This window comes from Atractosteus spatula, chromosome 14 (genome assembly GCF_055471065.1).
Source record: "Atractosteus spatula isolate fAtrSpa1 chromosome 14, fAtrSpa1.hap1, whole genome shotgun sequence".
Lineage (NCBI taxonomy): Eukaryota > Metazoa > Chordata > Actinopteri > Semionotiformes > Lepisosteidae > Atractosteus > Atractosteus spatula.
Window position 1 is genome coordinate 18,424,054 of NC_142719.1, and position 25,573 is coordinate 18,449,626.

The following is a 25,573-nucleotide window of genomic DNA, read 5'->3' on the forward strand; positions in this document are numbered from 1 at the left end:
CAGCAGCATATAGTGTTTTTTAAGTCAGTATGACCTGATACAGACTTTCATGCATTAGGATGGTGCTACTACCAGGAACCTCTGAGAGGTAAATGGGGCAAAACTGGAAAACCTGAAGTTTGAAGGGCAACATCTTTAATTAAGGCAGTAATGAGTACCGTTACAAAAACCACAACAGGCAAACGCATACATTACACACTACAATTTAACGAACCGCAAAGCAAAGCGCATATCAAGGTTTTGGCCATCTTGTAAGAAGCTTTTATTAAAATCTACTGTCCAGCCTCTGGTGCCACTGGACATGCAGAAGCAGCTCAGAGAAGGGACGTAGTTCTCTGTCATCTGACTTTACGATAGTCTTCACCGGGGCTGATGGAGCATTCGGGTTTAAAAGAGAATGAAAGCAAGGGGAGATAAGCCTTTAGGTATGCAGCACACTAGAACTGCCTCACAGAACACAATTCCAATTTCAGTTTCAAACCCCACATTAAGGAAAGGTACTTCTTAAGACACTGAGATGTAGGTGAAGGGTCAGACCATCGTGTGCCCTAGCTGACATTATTATCTTAACTCATAATCATCTCTGTTTAAACCTGTTGGCTCCCGGTGACATATCGTTCCGCCTCATTAACTTCTTTGTCTCTGACAGTTTTGTAAGTTTTCCTGCAATTCTAGGCTGACAGCATGCTCTGATTTGTGCTCGTTAACTCCGCCCTCCTCCACTACTTTGAAAAACAACCTGATTTTGCGGTCACACAATCACAATTTACATAATTACAATTATTTTTGGACAGGAATGTTTTTTGCCTAGCATTTACAGTTTCCATATGAGTCACTCTTTATATCTGGCAATGATATTTCCTATTTCTAGGATGATTTAGATTGCACCACCTGAAACTGTGATAGATCCCACTTGCTACATTTCATATAATTAAAATGTCAAGCAAAGAATCAAATTAAATGGCTCAGTGTACTGTATCCATTCAAGTCATCACTTACACAATGCAATTAGGGATATCTCTGGTCTGAGTTTTTCTTTGGTTATTATTGTATTCAAATTTTCATTTTCTTCCAACTTTTAAGTGATTTTCTCTAAATCAGGAGCAACAAAAAAAAAACAATTTTGAAGTGTGCACTCAGCTATTAGAATATTTTATAAATTAAAATAGGTTGATCTCTTACTGCAGATAGGACAAAGATAGGATAATACCAAGCACAATAGGGAGAAGACAAAACACAGCTGGTCCTGTGCATTATACAGAGCTACACATTGGAGAAGTGCTAGAGAACCAGGCATCTCCATTAGTGATTGTATTTAATAAGTCTGCATAAAATGCTCATTATACAAGTGACAAACTGACTCAGAAAATGTCCCAAATCTTTTCATGCCCTAGTTCTCCAAGAAAACACAAGAACATAAGAAAGAGTTGTTGTATGCTAGCTCTACTTTAAGAGTATCTTCACGGCTTTTCTCAGATCAACCATGAACGCTGCCTGCCATTCACGTTTCTATATCATCCCAGCGCCTATCACCTCCCCGACAGCAACCTCCTAGCAACCACTGGTTGCCGGAGCAACACAGTGATGTCAGCATGGAGCCCAGAATAGTAGCCATGGGATCCGTGAGGTAAGTACTGCCACCTTCTTCACACAATTGAGCGTTTCTTTTATGAATGAAGTCACCGGTCAGTCTGACATTATGCCAGCTTTCTTTTTTTCCCTCTCATTATAATGATTCCGCAGAGGTTGGCAGGGAAAGGGGGGCCTTGTTTTGCAACAGATTTCCAAATTACATTTACTGAGTCAGATCTATAAATACAACAGTTTTCATATATATTCTTTATTTCTCAGGCCATATACGGATGGGCCTTCCTCTCTGCTTGCTGGAGACGGGAATTGACTTTCTACTGATGTGACTGAGTTACACTTTACCAGCAAACTCTGTAACAAGCTATAAACTCCCATTCAAGGTTTAAACCAAGAGGCAAACAGGGATTGAATATATACTCTAATTTAACTTAAAGGACGGAGAGAGTACTCTGCCATAGTGTGACTAGCCAGAGTTGCACTGGACCTGCTGTGCGGACAGAGGACAATTGTTTTATGCCCAGCGTGTTGAGGCCTAGAAGTTTAAGGCCTTCACTGGAAGCAAGGGCTTCGTACCTCATTACGAAAACACCATAAAGTGCTACTAAACCTACATCGGCTGTCCCAAAACCATCATTAACTGCCTGATAAAAACACAGTGCACAGTGGAGCAATTCAATGTAAAGCACATACAAGTGGGGCTTCAGGGCACTCAGGAGGGCGCTGCATTGGCAGGTGTGCTCCCTGGGGAACACAGATGACGCTCACTCCCCATGGTCCCATTCCGTGGATGTAGCCCCTCCTGAATGTTAGAAGTATCCGGCTACAGGCACAGGTATGCCTACTGCATGAGACACGCGGGAGCCCTGTGCACTAGATCCTGCAGTCTGTTCTCTGAGGTCGGTGCCCTGAAGTTATACTGGAACTGCAGAACACACTGTAACACTGGGAAGAGTCATGCAATTTTATTATCCATTTGCATTATAGCAGAATGCACCCATTGATCCGCGAAAGACAGAGAGAGACTGAAAAGGAGATGAGTTGCAGACGGAGCAGCTGACTCCTGGAGATTTATTAGCCTATCAAACGTTACCATCTTGTGCAGAGATACCAAAAAACATCATTAATGGTACTGATTTATGCAGCGTCTATCTTTTATTTGGCAATATCATGGAGGTTAAAAATAACAGTACAAATATTAAACCAGCTACTCTGTTATTGCATATTAATTTTCTGAGGTCACGTTAGGGTCGTTAAGAAACAAAAGAATGAAAAAGTACTGTAGCGCACTACTGTAGGGCAGCTCTGCGATTTCTAAGTCGGCATGCCAAGTGCTTATTGACTTGCTGCTCTGAGAATGTTTCAGGCTGTTACACAAACTGTCATAATGTGAAGGCTGGCAGGGAGTCAGCGAGTGGGTTTAGAGAGTGGTTTCTGCTCAGGGGAGAGAGAGGGGGAGCACTGAGCTGTCTCCTTACGTGAACTGGCGAACGTGCAGTGCTCAGGAGCTATCCCAGGACATCTCGCCCACAGCCACCGCCATCGCTTAGACCTGGCAGCTGTAAAGACACAGGGCTTTCGTGGCGCTGCAGAGACAGGGATGAGCATGCTTGTCCAACTAAGGAAAGATCGTATGGACTGTCTAACAAGCAGTGTTTTCGACTATTTCACAGCAGAATCAAAGTACACTGTATACCCACCCATCGGCTCTAACAAACACTGCTGCAATTTTTCGATTAATGCACTCATTCAAAGCCTGCAGAATGCCAAGTTGTTTTCAGGCTGTATTCTTAGCCATTCCTTCCATTGCTCTCAGAGCTGCTCCCATACATGGTTCCCAACTCACGTGACTGAGAGTGGCCTTTTTGCTGTTTTGTGACCAGCTCTCCAGACGCTGTAGCAGTGATCACTTGCATGTTTGTGTCTTGCTCAACTTACACTGCGGCCTCCATGGCTGCCCCCATGACACCGCAGGAAAACGATTTTTTCCGTATTCTTGGAGGACTCTGTAGTTATTCACTTAGATTCCCTGCTCATTCAGCTGCTGCAGCGAAATTCTGACCTTCACTGATAAATTTAAAGTTTATAACAGTGATATTGTAGTTAATAATAGCAATAACTAATATTAGAATGTCATTTTCTTTAATGCAGACTCACGAATGATTTTTTTTGTATTTTATACCCACTCGACTTCAGCAATGACTTCGGTCCCTGCTTGGGACAGGATGAGACACAGCCGTGATCTTGGAGATACCAATTACTTTACAGCAGTGTCGTACCTGGGATTTGAACCCACAACATTCCAGTTACGAGTCAAGAACGCCAACCACCTCTCCACTCTGCCACCCTCTTTTAAAGTTGCATAACTGGAGAAAAATAAAGTGATTAGACCTAAAAAACACTGCTTATTAATCTGGTCAATATGAACGTGCGACTGGAAGAGGAAAGGTTTTGAAATTTCCTCAAAAGAGGAGAAAACAGGTAAAGACAAAAAAAAAGAATGATTGGCAAAGAGAAGAGATTCAAACCATGTTTCATGTCATAACCTGCCTATGACCAGGAGTGTTTCAGGCACAAGCACTTGGCAGAGCACCTCCGAACTGGATGGCCAGGCTACTGTGCGCACCTGTGAGTATGGAGTGTTACCAGGCACAGCTGCTTCAGTTTCTGGTGTATTCAATTCGCTCACTGGACTTGCTGTGTCAGAAAGGCGAACAGGGTCTCAGCCTCTTAATGCATGCTCTCCAGAGCACAGGGTGAGCCCTGTGGCCTAGATTAGTTTGAACCTGGACACCATCTCACCAGGCCACTTGGACCAGGGGTGCCCAAGCAGCAGTGTCTGAGTGGCAGAGCAGCACTGGGTCTCTGAGGGAGTGTAGATGTTACGTCGTTCGCAGGAGCAGTCTGTGTGTGGCAGATGAGCAGGTCTACAGGTCCTGTTTCTCAGCAGCAGCCATGAATCAGAGTCTTGAACAACTGGCAATTCTGAGTGAGGTGATTACACGATAAAACATAATATTCTCTCCAAAACAAAAGACAGCACAAAGATGCTTGGGGTCTAACAGCGAGCACTGGAAATGGCTACTGAGCCCGTGCTGTGGCCCTCTGCTTCTGGAGTGGTGCAATGCAATGACAGTGGCCTTATCCGAGCTGAACTTGGGACAGCTGCAGCGGTTGTGTTCGTTGTCAGATTTATCAATAGTGCACAATCGCAGACCCTGTTCCAGAAACCTGAAACGACCTTTGCTTGGCATTTCGGCATCGTGTCCTCACACATTCCCTTCATCTTGCATAACTGACCCCCCCCACCACCACCCTCACACCCGCCTCCTTCACTCCCAAACCTAGAGATTCAAAAACATAACTGAGCTCCCTTCCTCGGCAGAGCCCAGCGAGCTGGCGCCCTGGTTCTAATACGAAGCGATCACTTGGCAATCAGATGACTCCCGATTTAAAATGACAAGTTTAGCAGGAGATCAAAAGCGCTTCTGTTTTCGATTTGTGTATGCCCCATTGTGTCCATTACACTAATGGAAAAAAAAATCTCTATAAAGCTGTCATGCCTTAAGACTGTGCGTGTGCTAATGCTGAAAAGGGCCTTCAGATTTACAAACATCAGAAACACAAGAGGAGAAATAAAGGAAAGGTCTCCTTTATTTGCCGACTTTTCCATTTTCCAGTTATTTCTCTACCAACATACAAACCTACATAAAACACAGGAGATGTGGATACAACAGCTGTTTTTTAAACACCTTTCTTTTTTGCACATTTCCCTTAGTCCCCATCTAATTCTTTACATGTCTGTAAGGGCAGAATGAGGATGGGCAGATACTGTATACTGTCCTGACATCCTCAGTCATCACAGTCATTCACGTTTCTGACAGGCGGGAAGCTCCAAGCTCCACAGCACAGGTTGAAGGAGCAGAATATCTCTCAGAGACGTCACTGGAAGCCTGCAAGCACCTCTGTTGCGCCGAAAACCAAAGTGGATCCTGGCTGATTAAATCCCAAGGCATTCTGCAAAACTGCACGCTGCCTCTCTTTTACAGGTTCAGCCATTTGGGAACTTGATCAGTTCCTTTTCATGCTGGAACATCCACGGCACAAATGGCAGGAATAAAGCAACAGAAGGAAGCCACAGCTCTTAATGCACACTTCCAGCAGATTTCCAGGCAAACCCTGAAAGGGTCAGTATTATGCTGAAAGCTAACAGTGACACCCTACCCAGCTACACCCAGTCCCTGGAGGGACTGACCAGCATGCCATCGGTCGGGGAATACCTGTTGGGACCAGTTCATTGCAATGAACTGGCACATGTACCTGTCCAGTCAAGTTTTAAACTTCCATGAACTTCCTGTGCGTATTTCTGTGGAAATCTCCTTCAGTAACTAATCAATATTTGTAGGTTTTTGCATTTCCTGTGCAAAGCCGAGTTTGTGATGTGGCATGGTGGGGAAAAAAAAGGTAAAACGGCAACGTCTGAGCCCGAATACAGGACCACCACAAGCACCACCAGGACCAGTTCTGGTTCATATTTTAGTTATAACAGTAGGCTGGGAGACACCATCCCAGGTTGTAGGGTGGCCACGCAAACTGACACTTAACTGACAACTCACTGCATGGTTTTCTTCTTCCACTGTCACTAAAAGAATCTTTCCACTGCATTTACAAGACAGGAGAAGAAGAGAAAAAAGAATCTCACTTTGCAGGCTTCCACTCCTGACCCCCAGATCTTTTCAAATATCATTACTTATGTGACCACTTATTCATTTGTGATTTCTCAATTCTGGTTAAAATGCATAATTCTCTCGATCCAATGACTTCCACCACAAAGTAAGGGTCCTGCCTGCCCCCAGCAGTGCTCCACTTAGCCTGTTTGTGTTTGTCCAGTTCAGTTCCTGCTCCCAGCTGCATCGACCCTTGACCCCCTGTGTTTGGACACTGGGGCTTGCGATACTCTTTGTAAACATGCAGAGGCCAGTGAACTCAGCCAGCAGGACTGCAATCCAGCCCGGGAGAACATGGGTCAATTGCTCACATTCCCGCAGGCTGGAAGAGCAGGATTCCTGCAGCAGACAGAGCTCAGCCTGTGCTGCCAACGTTTTCAGCCAGCATCTGTCCGTTTCAAAATGAAAACCCACCCTCTCCGCTACCAAACATGATGGAACACAGCATAAATATCGGCCTTCTGCCTTGCAGTCTGCTTCAGGCCCTGCGTGACTCTCAAAGGCAATTTATATCAGATACTTCTGCGTGTTTGTGTAGCTTTTTATTTTCCCGCAGGCAAAACCGTGGGCGTTTTGCCCATCTAATTCATTTACTGTGGAGTGGGCACTTTGCCCATAGTTTGCCCACAAGTAAAACAGCTATTATCTCCATGTCAAGGCTGCTTGTTTTAATATGACAGGGCTTTGAGTCCTTCCAATACTCAGTTACACACACAATAGTAGGCAACTGTCCATGGAGCCTGGAGTGGTCTGGAACTGCAGTAAAGAAGGGACCCAGCACTTCAGAGACTCACAGACTCTTACTCTCTCAATAGAAGCCATCAATCTGCTGCGTAAGAGATTGCCAAATTTCACATCTTCCAGTCTATTCCAGTGCTGCTTTCTTCTCCTCAACAGTAAAGATTAGAATATTGTTTTTTTTATTCAAACTCACAAATTATATTAGATTAGTAGTATATACTCATTCAACCTGTAATGTCTGATTGCTCTTCAGCAGTGACTTCGGTACCTGCTCGGGACGGGATGAGACACAGCCGTGCTCTTGGAGGTGCCCACGTGTTACAAGTGTCGCAGATGCCCAGCCCCACAGGAGAGGTGGCACCGAGCGGAGGAGCGCAGCCGGCACACCTCGGGAGCTGCAGGAGATTGGCAGCACCCTGGCTGACTAAACCTACCCCGACCCTGGTAGCGCTCAGGCAATTGTGTGTGACCGCTTGGGAAATTAGGGGCGCAGCTGCGTAGGGCCGTGACCCAGGCTCAAAACAGCCATCTCTGGGTCATAGTGCAGTTATTGGTGCAGTTATATGAATGCCATATCTGTAAGTGTGCAGCGTGTCAGAAATGTGAATATCACTGATGGGTGGGCCTGTCAGAGAGCATGTCTGCCCATCCTCAATCTCTCCTTTATATTCCTGTTACCTTCCTCTCTCTCCTTCATGCCTGAAAAAGGTAAATGTTGCATTTTTTCTTTCTACTTTTCAGCATGGAATTAACCCCTACTGTTCCTTTTCAACTGATTTTAAGGAGGCTGGTCTGAACCCCTAAGGTTTACTCTTACCAGAGCTGGACCATCTGAAATAAAACACGAGACACTGTTGTTTGTTTCTTAACTGGAGCAAAATGTGTAAAATCGCAGCATTCACATGCGCTTTTAAGGCAAATTCAACAAAAGAAGCATTCTTCCCATTTCGATTTCCATATTGGGGATCCAAAAGATAGCATTACAAAATTAAAATTGAAGACAGACAGTATGTTAAAGGCAACACACGAAAACTTGATACACCCTTAAGCCTGAAAATCGGATAAAGTCACATCCGCTTGGAAAAGAAAGAATCACCACATCACCCGATATGAAGAGAAAAATGTCATCCTTCTAAATGTTCAAATCGAGGAACAGCAATCATCTGAAAGGAGTAAAAGGATGGTCTTGAGTTTCTCAGCAAAAACTAGTGAGGTCTTTTTTTGGATGGACACCGCAGAAATGTTTGAGATGAGGGGGCAGCACTGGGTAACTGTAGAGATTAAAGATCAAAACGCAGTTACAGAAAACACTGTGGGCTCGGTTTGCTTTCAGTGGGGTGCTCTGCTAAAGCCAGCCCAGATGGTTTTGCTCTTAGCACCACCATGCATACATTTTAGAAGACGCAACTGCGCCGTGTGTGGCAGTGCCATCTCAAAACATTTTACAGTCTGCTCTTTAAATGAGCCTTAGCTAACACATTGTCACGTGTACTGAGACAAATGGTTAAATTATTTTTAATAAGGGCAAAATGTTTTTGCTAGACAGTAGACCGCACTTGATGAGACAAAAAGCAGTACTGTTGTACTATAAAAAGTGTGTCATCTCTTTATGTGGGATGACCAAAATCACATGAAATGTAGCTTTTCGAGGAAAATGGAACAAGTTAAAATAAAAGCACAGACCTGCTTTTAATTCTGCTGAGTTTAAATCACCTCTTAAAAGCACCTTCTGCAAACCCAGGAAATCTCCATTCTCAATTCAGGTAGTCAGTCCCTTTTCTCTCTGCTTTTATCCTCTGACACTGAATATACTGCACTTTGTCTCAAATGTAAAAAGAAAAAAAACGTTTCTAAGCTCCCTACTTGACCTATTAGTGAATTGCATACTAGGCACGTTGAAACTTTTTCAAAATACCATATTGAATTTTCTAAAAAGGTCATCCAACTTCAACAGAAGCAACACAGGCAAAAGGCTGAGGTGATAAATCACAAGTGGATATGATTAATTGGCAAAGCCACACTGTATTATAAAACCATTCATTTGGGGTTCATTTTTTTCTTCTCTTTAGCCACCAGTTCTATTTACTCCTCAGATCAGAACAGATATTCTCCCAGTCTCCCCAACAGAATCCATTGCTTAAATCAGAGGTGGGGAATGAAAAGGAGCTACAAGCCCAGTGTGTGATCATCTCCAGTCACAGCCTGGGAAACAGACTGTCTCAAATAGTTTTATGTCGTTGAAAATCTATGAAAGCGTCCAATAATAGCAATTATGTTTTTGTTGCAAATGTAAATATTTTACTAATTGTTGTAGCTTTGGCAAGATTGCAACTCACCATTCCAGGCAATTAAGATTTACTTCTTAAGATTTAAGGGTTCTGGAAAACTGGCCCAGGTGCAAGTGTGTGTCTGTGTCTGCCTGGCCTGTGATGAACTGGAGTCCTGTTCAGGGTGTGCCAGTTGCTTGCCAGGAAAGACTCCGGCTCCCTCGTAAAGGATTGTTTTTTATCTAGATTTTATATAACACCATGATAATCTCAAAATTACTGCAATCTTTACACTTGCAACCTTATGCCTGGACCAGTGGTTACTCAAAGCAATGATGACCTCGCATCTGTAAAACGTTGTTTGTGTTTAAAATGCTTCTTTTGTTAGCAAAATGTCCTTGTAATTCTGATGTGTAATGTGTAGACCACAGGTAGCTACAAATTATTTCTTTTGATTACAGAAAGGCAAGAAAGGAAAGTCATCCAGCTGCTGGAAGAGGGGGGTGCGTGGGAATGAGGATTGTATCTACTGATATCTGGCTATAAAGAGAGCTCTGCCAGGGGAAATGGGCAGAGAAAAAGAGACAAACTTTTTTCTTTTTCTCACGCTGCTGTATGATGCCTTAACCTCAGCTGAAATCAAGACCTGATGATCACTTCGCCTCTGTAGCCTGGACTCTGATCCCTTTCCTGGTCTCCTGATGAGGGGTTACCTTCATCCATCCTGAACTGGACGAAGCGGTTGGAAAAAGGGGAAGATGTTTCTTCATTACAGAGAAATGGACAGGTCTTCTGTGCAGCAGGAAGTGCTTAAAGTGGTCTTCTAGTGAACAGGCTCTACAGTATATCAGGGCCTCCCGTGGCTTGTTCCCTCCTTAAAGATGTCATTTTGTTGACATCCAGGTGGGGCTACACACTGGTGGTGGTGGTGGTGGTGGTGGAGGGGATCCCCATTACCTGTAAAGCGCTTTGAGTGGAGTGTCCAGAAAAGCGCTATATAAGTGTAAACAACTATTATTATTATTATTATTATTATTATTAAAGCATCAGCAGCTTCTGACCTGTGCAGAAGAGTTAAAACGGTCTCTTAACTGTACTAAATGATCTGTTTCATGAGGTCCTACAAAAATAAGAAGGACTTCCAAAACATGTTTCCCCTCAAACACCAAGACTTAGGGAGCCCTGTTCCACATGGAGGGAAAGATACTGGCCTTCTAAGGAGAGGCACGTGAACTGAAAATATTCTACAGGTCTATCATAACTTGGTCTACCTCGAGATCCTTTGACAAGATGCTTGTTATGTCAGAAATGCCAATCTGCTCTGCTCTACTTAAAAGAGCAAGAAACACAGAGAGTAACAGGTGAAAAGCTGAGAAAGAGAGCACAGAGACATGGATGAAGACAGGGAGTGTAGGGGAAGTGTTTCTTGTAAGGAAGTCTTGACAGAAAATGTTTTGTGTATATGCACCAAGAGATTCTCTTTTAATTCAGTTAAGAACGTAAGAAGGGTTACAAATGAGAAGGGGCTGTTTGACCCATCTGACCCACTACTAAGACTTAGTAGCTTATTTATCTGAGGATCTCATCCAGCTATTTAGTTATTAAGTCATTAAGCCATTTAGCTTATCTGGCCCGTTTGGGAATTAGTAGTTTATTGATCCGAGGATCTCATCCAGCCATTTCTTGAAGGAAAACGTTATTAACATCAGAGCCAAGCTGCTTTTTCTACACTCCCACAACCTTTTGGGTAAAATGCAATTCCTCTACATTTTGAAAGTTATTTCATGTTCATTAAGTGGTTACAAGATTAAATCTATCTTAGCTGAAGTTGCAAAAAATAAATTTGAGTTAAGACAGCCCCCCAAACTAAGGATTTGTCTGACACAACTCCCCCCCATCCACTCCAAACCTTAAACGATCGGTGCCAGTCCTATTTTTGTAGTGTTCAGAAACTATAAGACTATGTTCTGATTTGACACTTAAAAAACAAACGAGAATTTGTGGTTCATCTCTAAAATTCAGAAGTGTTTTGGGGGTACAAAGGGTAGAGTCAGGGCTGCGCGATCACATCTTCCTCCCGGTTTTCTGCTGAAATGCAGCAGCCAAGACCCAGTAATCCTGACGGCCGTCGGGAATCTGGAAAGGTTTGAAATGCGTCCCTTGGCCAAAACTTCACTTCTCTAGTCGTTGAATTCAACAGCGATAAAACAGCGTATCTCTTATTCTCATCCGACTATTGAGGAAATCGTTTAATAACAACTGCGGAAAAGCAAGGACGGACGGAGTAGTCCAGAAGAATCCGCGGAATAGCTCGCCGATGCGTCATGAAATCATTATGTTAACGCGTGGCGATAAACAAAAACAGGAACTCGGAACCACGAACGCCGACTGTTCCAATAAATGCAGGTCATCGGGAAAGACATTACCTAATCGTTACGAAAAGATTAACTCGCTTTTGGAGCCTGCCAGGCAGCTATCGATGCAAGATCTAAGAGGAGGGGATACAGGAGGCTGTGGCCGCGGGGCTGGGCTTCACTCGTTCAGCGGAGAGGCGGGCTTGCAGGGCGGTCTTAACCGGGCCCACTTTACCAGAGCCCCGCGGTTCATCTGAGGTGAGGCCGCGTCCTTATCTGAACTTCACGGGGAAAAGAAACAAATACAGGCTGCGCCATTCAGTAGTGAGCAGAGACAAACGAGCCGAGCTGGGAGAAGGAGCTTAACGGAGCCGAACATCGAGAACTGGAGGTTGTCGTTCTCGCTCCCTTTCCCTTTATACGCTAGTATAAACGCAGCACCAACGTTTATAAAACCCGTAAAACTCAACAAACAAAAAAAACTGCCACAGTTTGGGGGATATCGGCTAACCTGAGAGGAGCTAAAATAACCGACGTCCTGCTTGCGCGCAGGTAAGGAAATATAAAAAAGCACTATTGTATTATCATTATTATTCATATCAGTATAACTGATATAAACGGTTGATGTTAACAGCTGAATTGTCGCCCCGCATTCAAATCTTTAAAACTTTGTACAGTACGATCCGTACTTACTAAATATAGGTTAAATACAATACACTTAAAAAGGGATTAGCTATCGACCAACCGTTTCGCTGTTAGAGGAGCGACATAATATTTATGTAAATACTTTTGACGTGGCTACCAGAAAAAAAAAACATTTACATTTGGAAATTGCAAGGGAATCGTGCAACTTTCGAGTCCTTTACTCCGGTTTCTTCCAGCGACTCGTATAAAATAACCTTTTTCTGGGACTGACGTTAGTGCTTCAGGGCGATACGGGATTTGCGGGCTATTTACGGCAGCAATAAAAATGTTACTCAAGTAACCTTTGTACTGGAAATAAACACCGCAACCTACTAAGTGATCTGGGCAGAAACTGGGATAGAAAAGTTCAGCCGTAAATTTAGTCTTCGCCCGAATCCAACTAAAACAAGTCCGCTGCTTTATCAGTACAGGTATGACAAAAAAAGACGTTATATTCCTTGTTTGGAAGAAATGTTTATCAGATCAATATTAAAAACATGCAAAGGTATGCCTGTAAAGTATGACAAAAAAACAGGGATACTAATAAAAATATTATGTATATCTAAGAAATTCTGTAGTTAAATGTAGGATTGATATGATTCAGTGCGTTTTTATTTTAGAAAAAAGTAGAAAAGATTTCATTTTCACGCTGGTGAAAATATATAAACATCGTATATTTCCTGCCATTCGTCCTTAACAGATAATATTGTTTCACCATTATGTTTGACCACTGTTGATGACTCTTAAATAGTAAATGACGAGAATAAATCTGCAATTAATCGGAAACTAAAGGAAAAAATAATAATCCAATGAAGTGCTTGCGATCAATGTGTGGTTTGGGGACCACTGCGCGGATGTCTTTAACACCCGATTCATGGTTTTTCTTTGATGATCGATCAAACTGGATTCAGCTTATTTGTGATACTTTGAAGATAACCAAAAAGTCTCGGTAGGTTAGTGGGCTTAGGCGACTAAGTGATTTTTTTATTTACACTTCGGTCGTGTCGCTTGGTTAATGTATGAAAAGTAAAGTTGGGCAACTTTCTCAAGCCCCGGTAGAGAACCCGGGTCAAACCCAAACTGTGCTCGCATTAAGGGCTTGATCTAGAGCGACAGGAGCCTTTGAGGAGCCGCTCCGTGGGACTGACACGATTGTGAAGTGACGTGAAGGGGGATACAGCAGTCCGACCCAGTTAAGCGTGAGCTCCGTCAAGGACACTGTAGGTCTGGACGTTTCCTTTCGACTGACGCCAAGGCGCAGTCGGGTTTCGCGATGGAGGCATATGGGTTCGAGGATTTACTCGGGCGGACCTTTGTGTATTTATTCAGTTATTTAAATCCACCGCGGAGAATTAAAACAAAAAAGGAGTAGCTGTCACGCTGCAGTGCAATGGTTAAAAAAACGGCGTATTTTAACACTTAATAGCTTAATCATTCGGCTTAATTCTGTCGGAGAAAGTAGTACAGTAGGCAAGCCAATATGTGCTTAAATAATTGTAAGCTTTAGTGGAAGTTTGAAAAACTTGGCGAGTTAAACCTTTTAAAGATCATTATGTAAAAAGTACAGTTATGACATCAAGTCCTTTTATATCATCCATTCTTCCACATATCCCCAGGAGGAGTTCTGTTCTAGTCGAGTCCAGGAAAAGGTTAAACTTATTTTTTCAAACATAGAAGCCAAAGTGAAATCTTTTATTCTTCTTAGCGTGGATGTTTTGTTTTGTTTTTATATATGATTAAAAGTAGATCAACGGGAATTGTACAGGAGAGACAGTTCAGTGGTTACAAGTGAGTTACGTAACGGGAGTGTTGTAACAGTTCTTACATAACGCTTACACAAATACGGTCCCTCACCGCCCCCTGCGCTTTGCTCTTCTCGCCGCTAGGTGGGGGTGTTGCTGCACGGAGATCACCACCGAGCTCAGACAACGTGGAAGAAGAGAACTCGACTGCAGTACCCTCGATTCTGATGAGCAGTATAGGGGGCACTGCTAACAGCTCTCACGATATGAGGGACCAGAGTATCCCAGGAGGGAGCCATAGCACTCCGGACGCAGAATTCCTGCAGGAGCTGGTTCCGTCTCCTACAGCAGCTGCTCCGGAGACTCAGACGGGGGGGCTGTCGTTTACAGACGAGGCCGTGTCCATCCTCACGACCAACAGCATCCTGGCTCGGTCCCTGTTGGGTCGCACCCAGCTGAAGCACAAGGACAGCGCCTCCCTGAGGAGGAAGCGAGAGTTCATCCCGGACGAGAAGAAGGACGAGGGCTACTGGGACAAGCGCAAGAAGAACAACGAGGCGGCCAAGCGCTCGCGCGAGAAGCGGCGGGTCAACGACATGGTGCTGGAGAACCGGGTCATCGCCCTGCTGGAGGAGAACGCCAGGCTCAAGGCCGAGCTGCTGGCCCTCAAGTTCCGCTTCGGCCTCGTCAAGGACCCTTGCGAGACAACCATCTTGCCCATCGCCACCACTATTGCCCCCGCCCCCCCTCCTCCTGCCCCTGCAGCAGCCCGATTCCACCCAGGCGCGCCCATGCACTCGGGCTACCTGCCCAGGACAGAAAGCACCTACGCAGGGCAAGCCCCTTCTGCGAGCCAGCCATATCTCCATGGATATGGAGGCCGCGGCCTGAACAGCAGCCGGGAGACTCCCAGTTTTTCGGAGGATTCCGGGTTTTCCACCCCAGGCAGCTCCAGCGTCGGCAGTCCGGTGTTCTTCGACGATCGCCTGAGCGAGCACGGCAAGTTCTCCCCCCGGGGCGCAGAGGAACCGGGGTACGAGGCCCACTCCTGCCCCGCGGGCGGAGAAGCAGAGGCCCTGGCGGGCTCGGGACACTACCCTGGGGAGGCCAGCCGCGTGGGGAGGCTGGACTGCGGAGAAGGGATGAAGAGCCTGCCCCACAAACTGCGCTTCAAGACCCCCAGCAGCCCCGAGGGCGCGGAGGCCGTCGGCGCCGACAGCCGGCGCAGCCCCGTCCAGCCGATCGGGGGCCGAGACCTGGCGCGGGAGCCGATGAGAGGCTCCTTTCTCCTGGGTGGCAACAGCCCGCTGGAAAACGGGGGCGGCGGGGGCCTGGTCCAGCCCTCGTGGCGGTACCAGCCTGGCGAGGATCCGAAGAGCGGGCGTATGAGGGAAGACCCGCAGTACTGTGCCCCGCCGGGCGGGTACCCCTCCGCCACCCCACAGGACAGCACCTTCCACCTGGAGAACACGGCCCTCAAGTCCCAGCTCACTTCCCTCAGAGAGGAAGTGGCCCAGCTCAAGAAGCTCTTCTCTCAGCAGCTGCTTTCCAAAGTGGCCTAGAGACACAGGCATGCTGGGTAACAGGTCACAGCCCATCTCCTGCACACCTCCAGCGCGGGAAGAACACCTCGATCTCCACGCAACAGAGGGGCAGGACTCAGCCCGCTTAATGAAGAGACACTTAAAAACCTTACTTATCTAGGGTATCGAGAACATGTGAAAATTCATTTGTAATGGTTCAATGGCCTAGTAGCAAGTATGTTTTTTTTAAAGTATGCAAGAGAGAGAAGCACTGAGTGTTTTACTCCTTGAAATCATTAGCACCGTAAAATTAATCTTGTTGCATAACTGGAACAAAAGGTCAGAAAGTGCTTTAATCTGGAAAGCAAGTTCTTCATCTCTTCTTAATTAGCTATCAATTTAACATGTTAATGTTTTGGAGGAGGGTCTCTTGTGCTTTTTCATTTAGCAGAGAAAAATGGTGCAGTAACTGGCCTTAGTGAAATATCACCTGTTGAAATCAGGTCAAGACTAGAAATCACTTTCAGACCACCCAAATGTGTCATGTTAAAAAAATAGGTTGTACATTTGACACCAACATATTGCCATTCTTTAAAGCACAAGAAAAGTAATCTGTATGTTTTTCATTGTACCTGATCCATTTGTCAATGTTGAACTGCAACACCAAAAGAGATTTATAGTTCAGCATAACATACAGTATGTATGTCTAAAATTAGTTTAGGTAATAAAACATGGTTCTCACGGGCCTGTAACTAATACTGAACCTTATTTATTTGATGACCTCAGGCATAAGTCCACAAACTTTTACATGGTCAGGTTTTACAGCTGTACTGAAGTTTCAAAGACTTTCTCATCTCGATGGCTCTCACTACTCACTAGAGGGGCTGGAGAGACCAGAACACATTATTTTACATTTGTAGAGCACTTTCTTTATACTAAGGACCTCAAAGCATCACATCTAATGCAGAAGAGCAGTAGCAAGTATGGTACTATACTCTTGTGGGGAAGGGGGTGTCAGCTGTGTATAACATTATTCTGTCTTTTCCTTCTGCTGTCCAGGTGTAATTAATATATTGTATGTGTTTAAGACAGGGCGGGCATGCCCTCTCTCCACCACGCCCAACGAAATGTTGCCATTTCCTCTCCCGTCACACTTGGCACACGTCCACCACCTTTTACACAAGATAAAGGTTTCACCGTTGCCAACATCCAGAGGATGAGCTCAGGATTCAGGCTACAGATTCGTTTTCCTAAGCTGTTTGGACCCCAGGTACCTGGAGTCACCAGGGCAGGCAGGCTGCAGACCAGGGCCGCACTAGGACTAATCAGCACCCAAACACACACACATAGCCAACACAAAAAAATCCCCCACGGCAGAAGTGCTGCTCAGGTTTTACACTGTGTTCTTGTACAAAGCAAAGAAAGATGCATTGTGATGCCCATTCACACAGTATTTCATATCCATGGTACACTTTATGTATAAAAGAGAAATGCAGTATATTTATTGGAAGTATATCTAGGGGTGCTGTAAATATTTGTAGGTACAGTGCTGTGTATGTATTGTATATAATATATATTATCTTTTTTTACGTTTAAATAAAAGATTTTTTTGGACAGTACACCCTGTTCCCCGTTTGTGTGTAAAGCAATTGAAACCCAGTTGGGATGAACTAAAGTGAGCCTGGCAGCTGCAAAGCTCTTCTTTCTGCAGCGACACGCAGCTCTTGCAACAGTTCCTGTACAAGGCTGAGAAGGTGGCAGCTGGTCACAGCGCAGTTCGGTCACGTCACACGGACTCATCGCTCATGGAAATGTTTTGTGATTAAGTGCTTAAGTTAATCAAACTGGAGCTTCATAGAAATCTTTTATTGAAAAAGAAATCGGTCTTTCTGGTTAAACTGCATACCTAACAGCATGCCCCAAAGTCTAACATCAACAGCTTATTATATTAAGATGATCACTGTCATCAGAATCCCAATCACACCTAAGAAGATATACTTTGAGGCTTGCAAGCCTGGCCTCTTACCTAAAGGAAATATAAAATAAAAGAGCACTCCTTAAGCTATTCTTCTAAGTTCTTTTAAAAGGTTAATAATTGTTCCATTTTAAGAAAACGAGTGGCCCCTATGCTGTGAGCAGCTTGCACATTGCAGGCTGTGGAGTCATAACCTGCTTCCATTTGAAGTCACTGGAGTTAGTGAGTGCACTGAGCAGTTAGCATTTAAGGCTCTGCTTCTCCTAAAAGTGACTGTCTTAAGTTACCCGCTGATTCAGATAAAGTGTCCGTGTTGGAATGACAAGCAGATGACACGAGGAGTAAGAGTGGTGTGTGCTACAGGCCCGATAGGGGAGCTACTGGGTGAATTCCGGTATGGGGTTTTCACTTGAAACCATGGATGTTCAACTGGTAGGATACCCAGGGTTGAAGGTAAAAGAACAGGAATCCAAACCTGTTTCTGGATAGGAGTACAGTACTGCATGTCAAACTGGCTTCAGACCACATACAATTGGGTCCTCCAGTTCCATTTCCCTCATATATTCATTCCCTTTCCACACCTAGGGTGACAAAGAGCTGTCAGGAGAGCAGCCAAATAACTCTGGAGAGCTCTCTTCATTGACATGACTGACCAGAGAGCAGAGACCAGACTCCCGACTGACACATCATTGAGGCTCAAGGGGGCTTTCTGATGTTCAGCTGGTGTGGGCTCTTTATTTCTTAATTGGAACAATGAATTGGTTAACCGACTTTTCTTTATCTGTAAAGCATGCGGTGGAACTGTAGATCCACAGGATTGGACATGGCCTCTAACTGTATGTGTACATAGCACACTATCAGTAACTCATTTTACTTGAAATGAACCCCACAGTACATCTGCATCACTACAAACATATGCTAGTCTCCCCCTTGATCTTGTTACCTAGACTGCAAGATCCTAAAGGGAGTGTTGTCACCAGGCCAAACCAAAATTAGAGACAAATCTAAAAACAGACGGGCTGTCTAAACAGGGGTGCTGCATTCCTGCAGAAGTGCAGTGCCTACTGCAACATTGGTTATTAAGTGAGTTACTTTATTAATACTAATTTTTAATTAGGCTTATTCTTATATTTACAATTGGTAGTTGAAAGGATGAGCGGTTCAGCCAAGTTACAGCTTCTACAGGACTGTTTTAAGTCTGAAGGGAAGTATTTAAGTCTTCCATTTAAACAGTTACGTAATTAGGAATCTGGCAGCTGGGCTACAACAGAAGCCAGAGGAGGCCATAGGTGGGAAGGAACAGAGCCTGACCTCGCCTCCCACCCTGATCAAGAGTGACCGTTGACAGGAAAGGGTACAGCAACCTGTGGTGAGATTCCCAGATTCCCAGCAGTGGATTCCCAGAACATTGGATTGGGACTTACGGATGTAAGGCTGCACAAAGCCATCACCCAAGCCCAACATTAGCCAAATATCTCCTCTAGCCAGGTACCTCTTACACCGACACATCATTTACATCTTCTAGACAGTGTGTGGAAGCTATCAAAAAAGGTAAAATCTTAGGATATGTGGTTAAAAGAGCAGAACTTAAATTTACTTTTCCCAAAATTTGCACAACACATTAGTAAGACCTCAGTTAGAATCCTGCAAACAATCTGGTCACTACATTTCAAAATGATACAGCTGCTCCTGAATCAGTATAGAGAAAAGCAAAGTGATACGTTTAGTTAAAGGAATGTCCAACAATGACGGGTTAACAGGACTCAGTCCTTTTATTCTTCCCCAAAGAACACTACAAGAGGATTGGATTCAAGTACTCAAAATTCTCACAGGCACTGATAAGGTCCACGCAGCAGTCCTTTTTCAGGATTAGCTGAGAAACACAAACCAGAGGACAAAAGTGCAAACACACAGGTCAACCAGCCAACAGCTACCAAACCGGTCAGATGGGGTGAATGTCCTCCCCTCGTTTGTGACCTTTATATTCTTACAGGCATCTTCAGTGGCTTAGAAGCCGACTCGCCCTATATTCTCTCTCTGCTCACACACACAAAGCCTGTGAGGCAGCTCCTCCTGCTTTTGTCTAACATTAGGGGGCGCTCTTGGCTTATAGGGTGCTTCACAGATAACATGGACAGAAAAAGCTTCAATGTTGCATCCCAATGTGCTTCTGGGTACTTCCACAGTGACAGGCCTTACATCATCAAGAGCTCCAGGTGCTGCTGAGACTAATCCACTCATCTTCATGCTAGAAAACAGTACAAACAGGAATATGTCTCTCACGCCACATCTACCGTTGTTGACAGTGCAGTCAGTTACAGCGGAAATGCCTATTTCACCAAACAGAAATAATGCTTGTTTTCAAGGAATTCTCATGGCCTTCTCAGTTATTCTTTTTTATTCCTTTTAATTAGGGTAAAGTTTGGAGTAAAGTTTAGTCATCTAATATTACATCTGCTGCTAATGTTTTGTTTTTATCCTATAATGGTCACAGAGATCTTTTTGAAGGGCAGCTGTGCATATTACACAACAAACATGCAACAATATACCACAAAACTACATAAATAGACCAAGGACACTAACTCACAATCCTCCATTGTTAGATAAACTGTGCAATCGACGCCTACAGTCCAATATACCACCACCACCAGGCGACTGACAATTTCCAGATTAATTCCAAACTAAGGCCACTGGAGGGCAACACAGCCGATGTTTTCTGGTTCCCCCCCGCATCGTTCCAGAGCCTAAAAAAGATTTAGCAAAACTTCAGCGCTACAAGGAAAAGCCACTTGGAAGCCTGAGCCATACAATGATTTGCAGGTTTATTTTAGTAGACTTGAGAGATCTGTAATCTACGTATGGATACTTAGCGAAATTTGCAGTACTCACCACAGAAAACAAATCATATTTTGGAAGCAAAAGGTTTACACCTCAGGACAAAAACACTACAGCATTTTTACCAGGAAAAAAAACATATGTCACAATTCCTGGAGTCTCATCTTGAACGCTCCTTTTTATTGACGAAGACCTAACAATAGCTGTAATTTTCAAGTTTTTGCAAAGAATGCAAAGAGTTTAATCCACACCGTGAACACAGCAAGAACAAGACACAGCTCCACTGAGGTCAGGCAGGATAGCTGGCTCGAGGGCACTCTGTACCTGCCCTTATGACTACAGTTCGTTTACACTGTTTTGCAAATTCCCTTGCATGGTGTCCACAGGGAATCACAACAGCACTGCCAGGCACCAGGCATGGAAAACAGCTTTATTCCCAGAGGGCTGCTGTGTGATAAGAACATAAGACTGGTTACAATGAGAGGAGGCCCATCATTCAGCCCATCTGGCCCACTGGGCAGTTAGTAACTAATTCATCCAAGGGTTTCTTCTAGTTCCCAGATTCTTTTTCATTAAAGAAACCAGGGTATCGGCTATTAGAATGATTACAAACAAGAAGACGCAATCCAGCCCAATGGAGTTCATCCCAGCAGGCACAGTGCACAGCTGCACTCCAGACACAATGCCAGTCCATTGCAGGGCACACACCTGCATGGAACCGTTTAGAGAGTCTCATTAACCTGGACAGCATTCTGACTTATGAGGACCACTGAAACACCCAAAGAAACCTGCACGGACAAGGAGAGAACACGCAAACTCCACACAGAATGAGCCCCAGTGCAGAATCAAACCTAGGAGAGGCACCACCGCCACAATGTGTACCGCCCAGTCTGGCAGACTAGTTTTAACCAATGTCATCCCTAAATAAAAACCTCCACAGACTGGCTATTAAAAATCAGCATGTGCTATGCATGCATATACTGTACTACAACAAGTGTATTAATAGACAGATGCTCCAGGCTGTGCAGTCTTATTTTTATCCTCTAGTATCTAAAAGTATTCATGAAAGAGCCAGCATGATCTGCGCTAGTGTTGATCTGGGATGTAAATAAGGCCTGGCTTTGTCTCTCTCTTCTTCTATAGGAGAAAGCCTGTTGCTAGGCAGGCACCTCATCAGTTGCCATGGGAACCCCTGCAGACGCAGCTCTGAGGGAAAAGGGGGGGAGGAGGGAGACAGAGGGGAGGGGGGGTGGGCTCAAGTTCAAGGGCAAGGTTTCTACTGTGGCTTGAACAAAGAAAAAAGGGGGGAGGGGAAAAGGATCCTTTCTCCTCATGCACACCTTCCTTTCCTCTGCAAAGACTTCCAATTGACACCCACGGGGACATTCCTGCAGGTGGATGGGCTTGTACTTGATTAAAACCCCCTTTTATATTTATATATTCTAGATCACAAGCATAATGCAAAATTGCATGCAAGTGTTTTGTTTTTTTTTACATTGTTCATGCCTTAGTTGTGTCTTTTTCATTTTTGTATTGAATAAATGTCTTACGTTTAATTATTTTTGCCAGAACATGCAAAATTGTAAAAAAATGGACTTGAACAACAACACAAAATACTCAGACAAGAAGAAAACAAAAGAAATGGCGAGGAACATCAGAATAAAATTCTTATTCTAATCCCACAATTTGAATCCAGTAATAAGATTTACCCCCTGTCCTCCCCCCATCCACAGGAACGGGGCATTCAGGAAATTAATTTCATCCCAGATTAAAGAGCGTGACTAAGCCCTGGGCACAAGCTATCAAGCACAGATCCCCTTCAAAAGGGATCCATTTCGCAGTCATCTGCGCCTTTCCTAAAAGATGAAACCGTATCCGCTCTGATAATTTCCTTCCAGGAATTTACGGATCCAAATTCCTTCTTCCAAGAAGGAGGAAATGTTTTGTGAAAAAAAAGAGCGGGACAGGATGTATTGTGAAGCAGCACTACACTTCACCTCGAAGCGCAGGTCCCAGTTAGGCCTCTCCTGGAAGCTTTTTACCGGCATGCTGAGAACGTGCCTTGACAGACTGATCAAACAGGAAGAAGATCCATTTCAAAGAGCAACACATCTGGAAAGCAAAGCTAATGCAATAACAGAAACTATTCCTGTTTCACAGATATTTCACAACATATCTGGCACGTTCATCCCAGGCAACTTACAGAAAATACAATTGCTCAACTGTTTTTTTTAAACAAAACTTCTTAGTACCAGTTTAAGCAGCTGGAACAGCCTGGATAAAGTACCTTGCTCAAAAGTCCTGCTACAGTGCGCCCAGCTGGGCTGTACTCCAAATCCCTATAACAGCACTCAGTGCTTGCACCCAATCTGCAGCTCCTGAGGGAAATGACCTATGGAGTCATAAACATACTGTAGGCAGAGGTAGCCTAGTGTGAACTGAAGAACTGGGAGTTTTACTGCTGTTTGCAACAAGATGTAGGTGATCTGCAACAACAGAAATCGACTGGTAAATTGTATATTGTATATCGACTGTAATTGGTATAGAAGCAACATGAACGAGCAGAGCAGCAGTAGTGTAATACTGTAGGGGGGAGACGGCACTCTGCGAGGAAGAATCTTTCTACTGGCTTTGCTGGCAAGTTTGGGACACCTACAAAATTCCCCCTTGACCATCTGCGTGAAATAACATTTTCACTTTGTCTTGATTGCTAGAAATGAACAATATCAACACCCAATGAATCTCATCACCTCTCGTGTTAATGAGAGCTTCTGTGGGAAAGCCTGTGGCTCCAAGAGAACATTTCTTCAGGGAGTGATGATTACAAGTCAGAGGACCTGGTCCTCAACTGAAGAGCTAAATTGCCTCCCAGATCAGTCTCATTCAGCCCTGTGGAAGCCTCAGTGTCAAAACCGCAGTGATTGACTTGCATTTGGAGACAATGAATCGGACGGTTATGTAAAATAAGAAAATAAAAGGCTTGAATTGTAGACCAGCTAGTTGGTCTTCACAATGCCCAGCTTAAAATGTGCTTCAATTATACATTGCTCCAAGGAACAACATGCAAAAAAGGGGATTTTTAAAATCCTGTATCACTCCCAGTCCTGGTCCTTAGAGCTAAATGCCATCAGATTTCCTGGACTCGTTAAACCATTAGGTTTAGGCACTGTGTGCTAGACTTGTATTGATCCAATTAATGCATTATTTTTCAGTCTAAATCAATCCATTTTGGAACTGCAGATGAAGACGTGGGTGAGGGATATAACACCTTTGCTAACAGGGAGAATGATAACCTGCAGACATGCTCCTCTGATGTGCTGACCTGCAAAACAACAATGGGCTGCAACCTACTTAACAGCCAGCAGCCACATCACCCTGCAACTCACAGCTGGCAGCCCACTGAAGCTCAGCAGGTGTGAGCCTGGTCAGTACCTGGATGGGAGACCTCCTGGGAAAGCTAAGGCTGCCGTTGCACCACCCAAGTTTTGTGCTGCACATTGGTGGTGGTGGAGGGGAGTCCCCATTACCTGTAAAGTGCTTTGAGTGGAGTTTCCAGAAAAGAGCCATGTAAATGTAAGGGATTATTATTTACAGGGAATTTGACACTGAATGGAGTATCTGGCACATCTCTCCCTGACCTCACTCAAAGCTTCCAGGCATGCAAGCAAGGTGCAAGAGATACCGTTGCTGTGAACTAAGATAGTAGGACTCTGGTAGATAAATGTATGCCTTACATTTGTTGTCTTACATGTGTTGCTTATTTGTTCTAGTTTTTGGACATGCAACATGAACATACAGGAGCTGAACAATATTAGGGTTTAGACCAGTGCTTGGGTAATTTATGAGATGTGTCAAATTATATAGTCTTCACGCGAAAGACGGCTCCAGTGCAAAGCTTCAGGTGTTTTCCACTTCCTACTTTCCAGCATGGAACTTAACTCTTCTTAAAGTCATTGAAGTTTTTTACACTCTGACTCAGGGTATATTTTTTGCACCAATCAAAATGAAGAGATTGGAGCAGGGGACACACATTCAGTTCCTAATTTTGGTTGAAACAAATACCTCCAGACCCTAAGCCCTCCAGGAATTCTGTGTCTGAGATACAGAAACAAGCTCATATAACCAATAGCACTACAGCTGTAACTTTTGCAACCAATTTGAGTTTGCTTAACAGTGGCTCAAGCTATACCACAAGGGCTGGTCAAAAAAGTCACTTAGTTGCACAAGACTTTCCTCAGAATGCCATTTTCTTGGTATATCAGATGTGCTTCGTAATGTTCCTCCGAAACGATCTGTTCTAAGAGGACTTCTGTGTGCAGGCTACAAAGAAGAAAACACTACTCAGAATCAACATGAGCACAGCATCCTTCAGCTGATGCAGTGACACCACAGTGCCGAGCAAAAGCACTGGTAAACTGGTAAAAAGGAAACCAGACCTGTCTTGTACAGTCCAGAGAAACTGGTGATTTAAAAATCTTTTACTAAATGAACCTTTATTTGGGAGAGTGCATTATTAAACAGTGCCTTAGGAAAAGACTGGGTTAATATCACCTGAAAGCCACATAAGAAGAAATTTACAACAGTATTGTCTGCAGCGCTGCCACACTGTGGTACAGCTGTTAGCACCACCACCACCTCACAGCTCCAGGATCATGTGTTTGACTGCAGCCTTGAGCAGTCTGTGTGGAGTCTGCATGTTTATTCCTGCATTGCTGTGGGTTTTCCAGTGGGGGGGGAGTGAGTATTCTCACTCACCCCCCCTCCGTGGCTCTGCAAGCCTTTCTGATGCTGTGGCCAGAGTAACTTTGGACACAACTGTATGCATACAAGTTAACAAACCTGTAGTAAACAATTACATAGATGCAGTATTTTGTTCCTTAAGTTTATTTTTTGTCCCGTAGGTGCAAATCCCATAAACTGGCACGATACATTGAAATACAAGCAGAGGAGGACGCGAGTTTCTTTTTATATCGACTACTGCAGGCTTGTTTCTAAAAATGTCTCCCTCGCTATTCTATTTTCCAAGCCCCGGCTCTCTCTCTCTCTCCCTGCCTTCCCTGTTTAGTAACTGTATTATGTGTATCTGTGCCCTACATCTGAGCCATGCCTGGCGCGCCGCCGAGTCCTTCCTCTTTCTC

The 25,573-nt window shown here is 44.4% G+C and overlaps 1 protein-coding gene across 1 annotated transcript; it reads left to right on the forward strand.

Moving 5' to 3' along the window:
• Positions 1-11,912: 11,912 nt before the first annotated feature.
• LOC148820833 (uncharacterized) lies at positions 11,913-17,242 on the forward strand. The gene is made up of 2 exons (XM_088932910.1): positions 11,913-12,228; positions 14,247-17,242. Exon 2 carries the CDS (start codon positions 14,330-14,332, stop codon positions 15,662-15,664), a length of 1,335 nt encoding a protein of 444 aa, XP_088789036.1. The 5' UTR covers positions 11,913-12,228; positions 14,247-14,329; the 3' UTR covers positions 15,665-17,242.
• Positions 17,243-25,573: the final 8,331 nt, after the last annotated feature.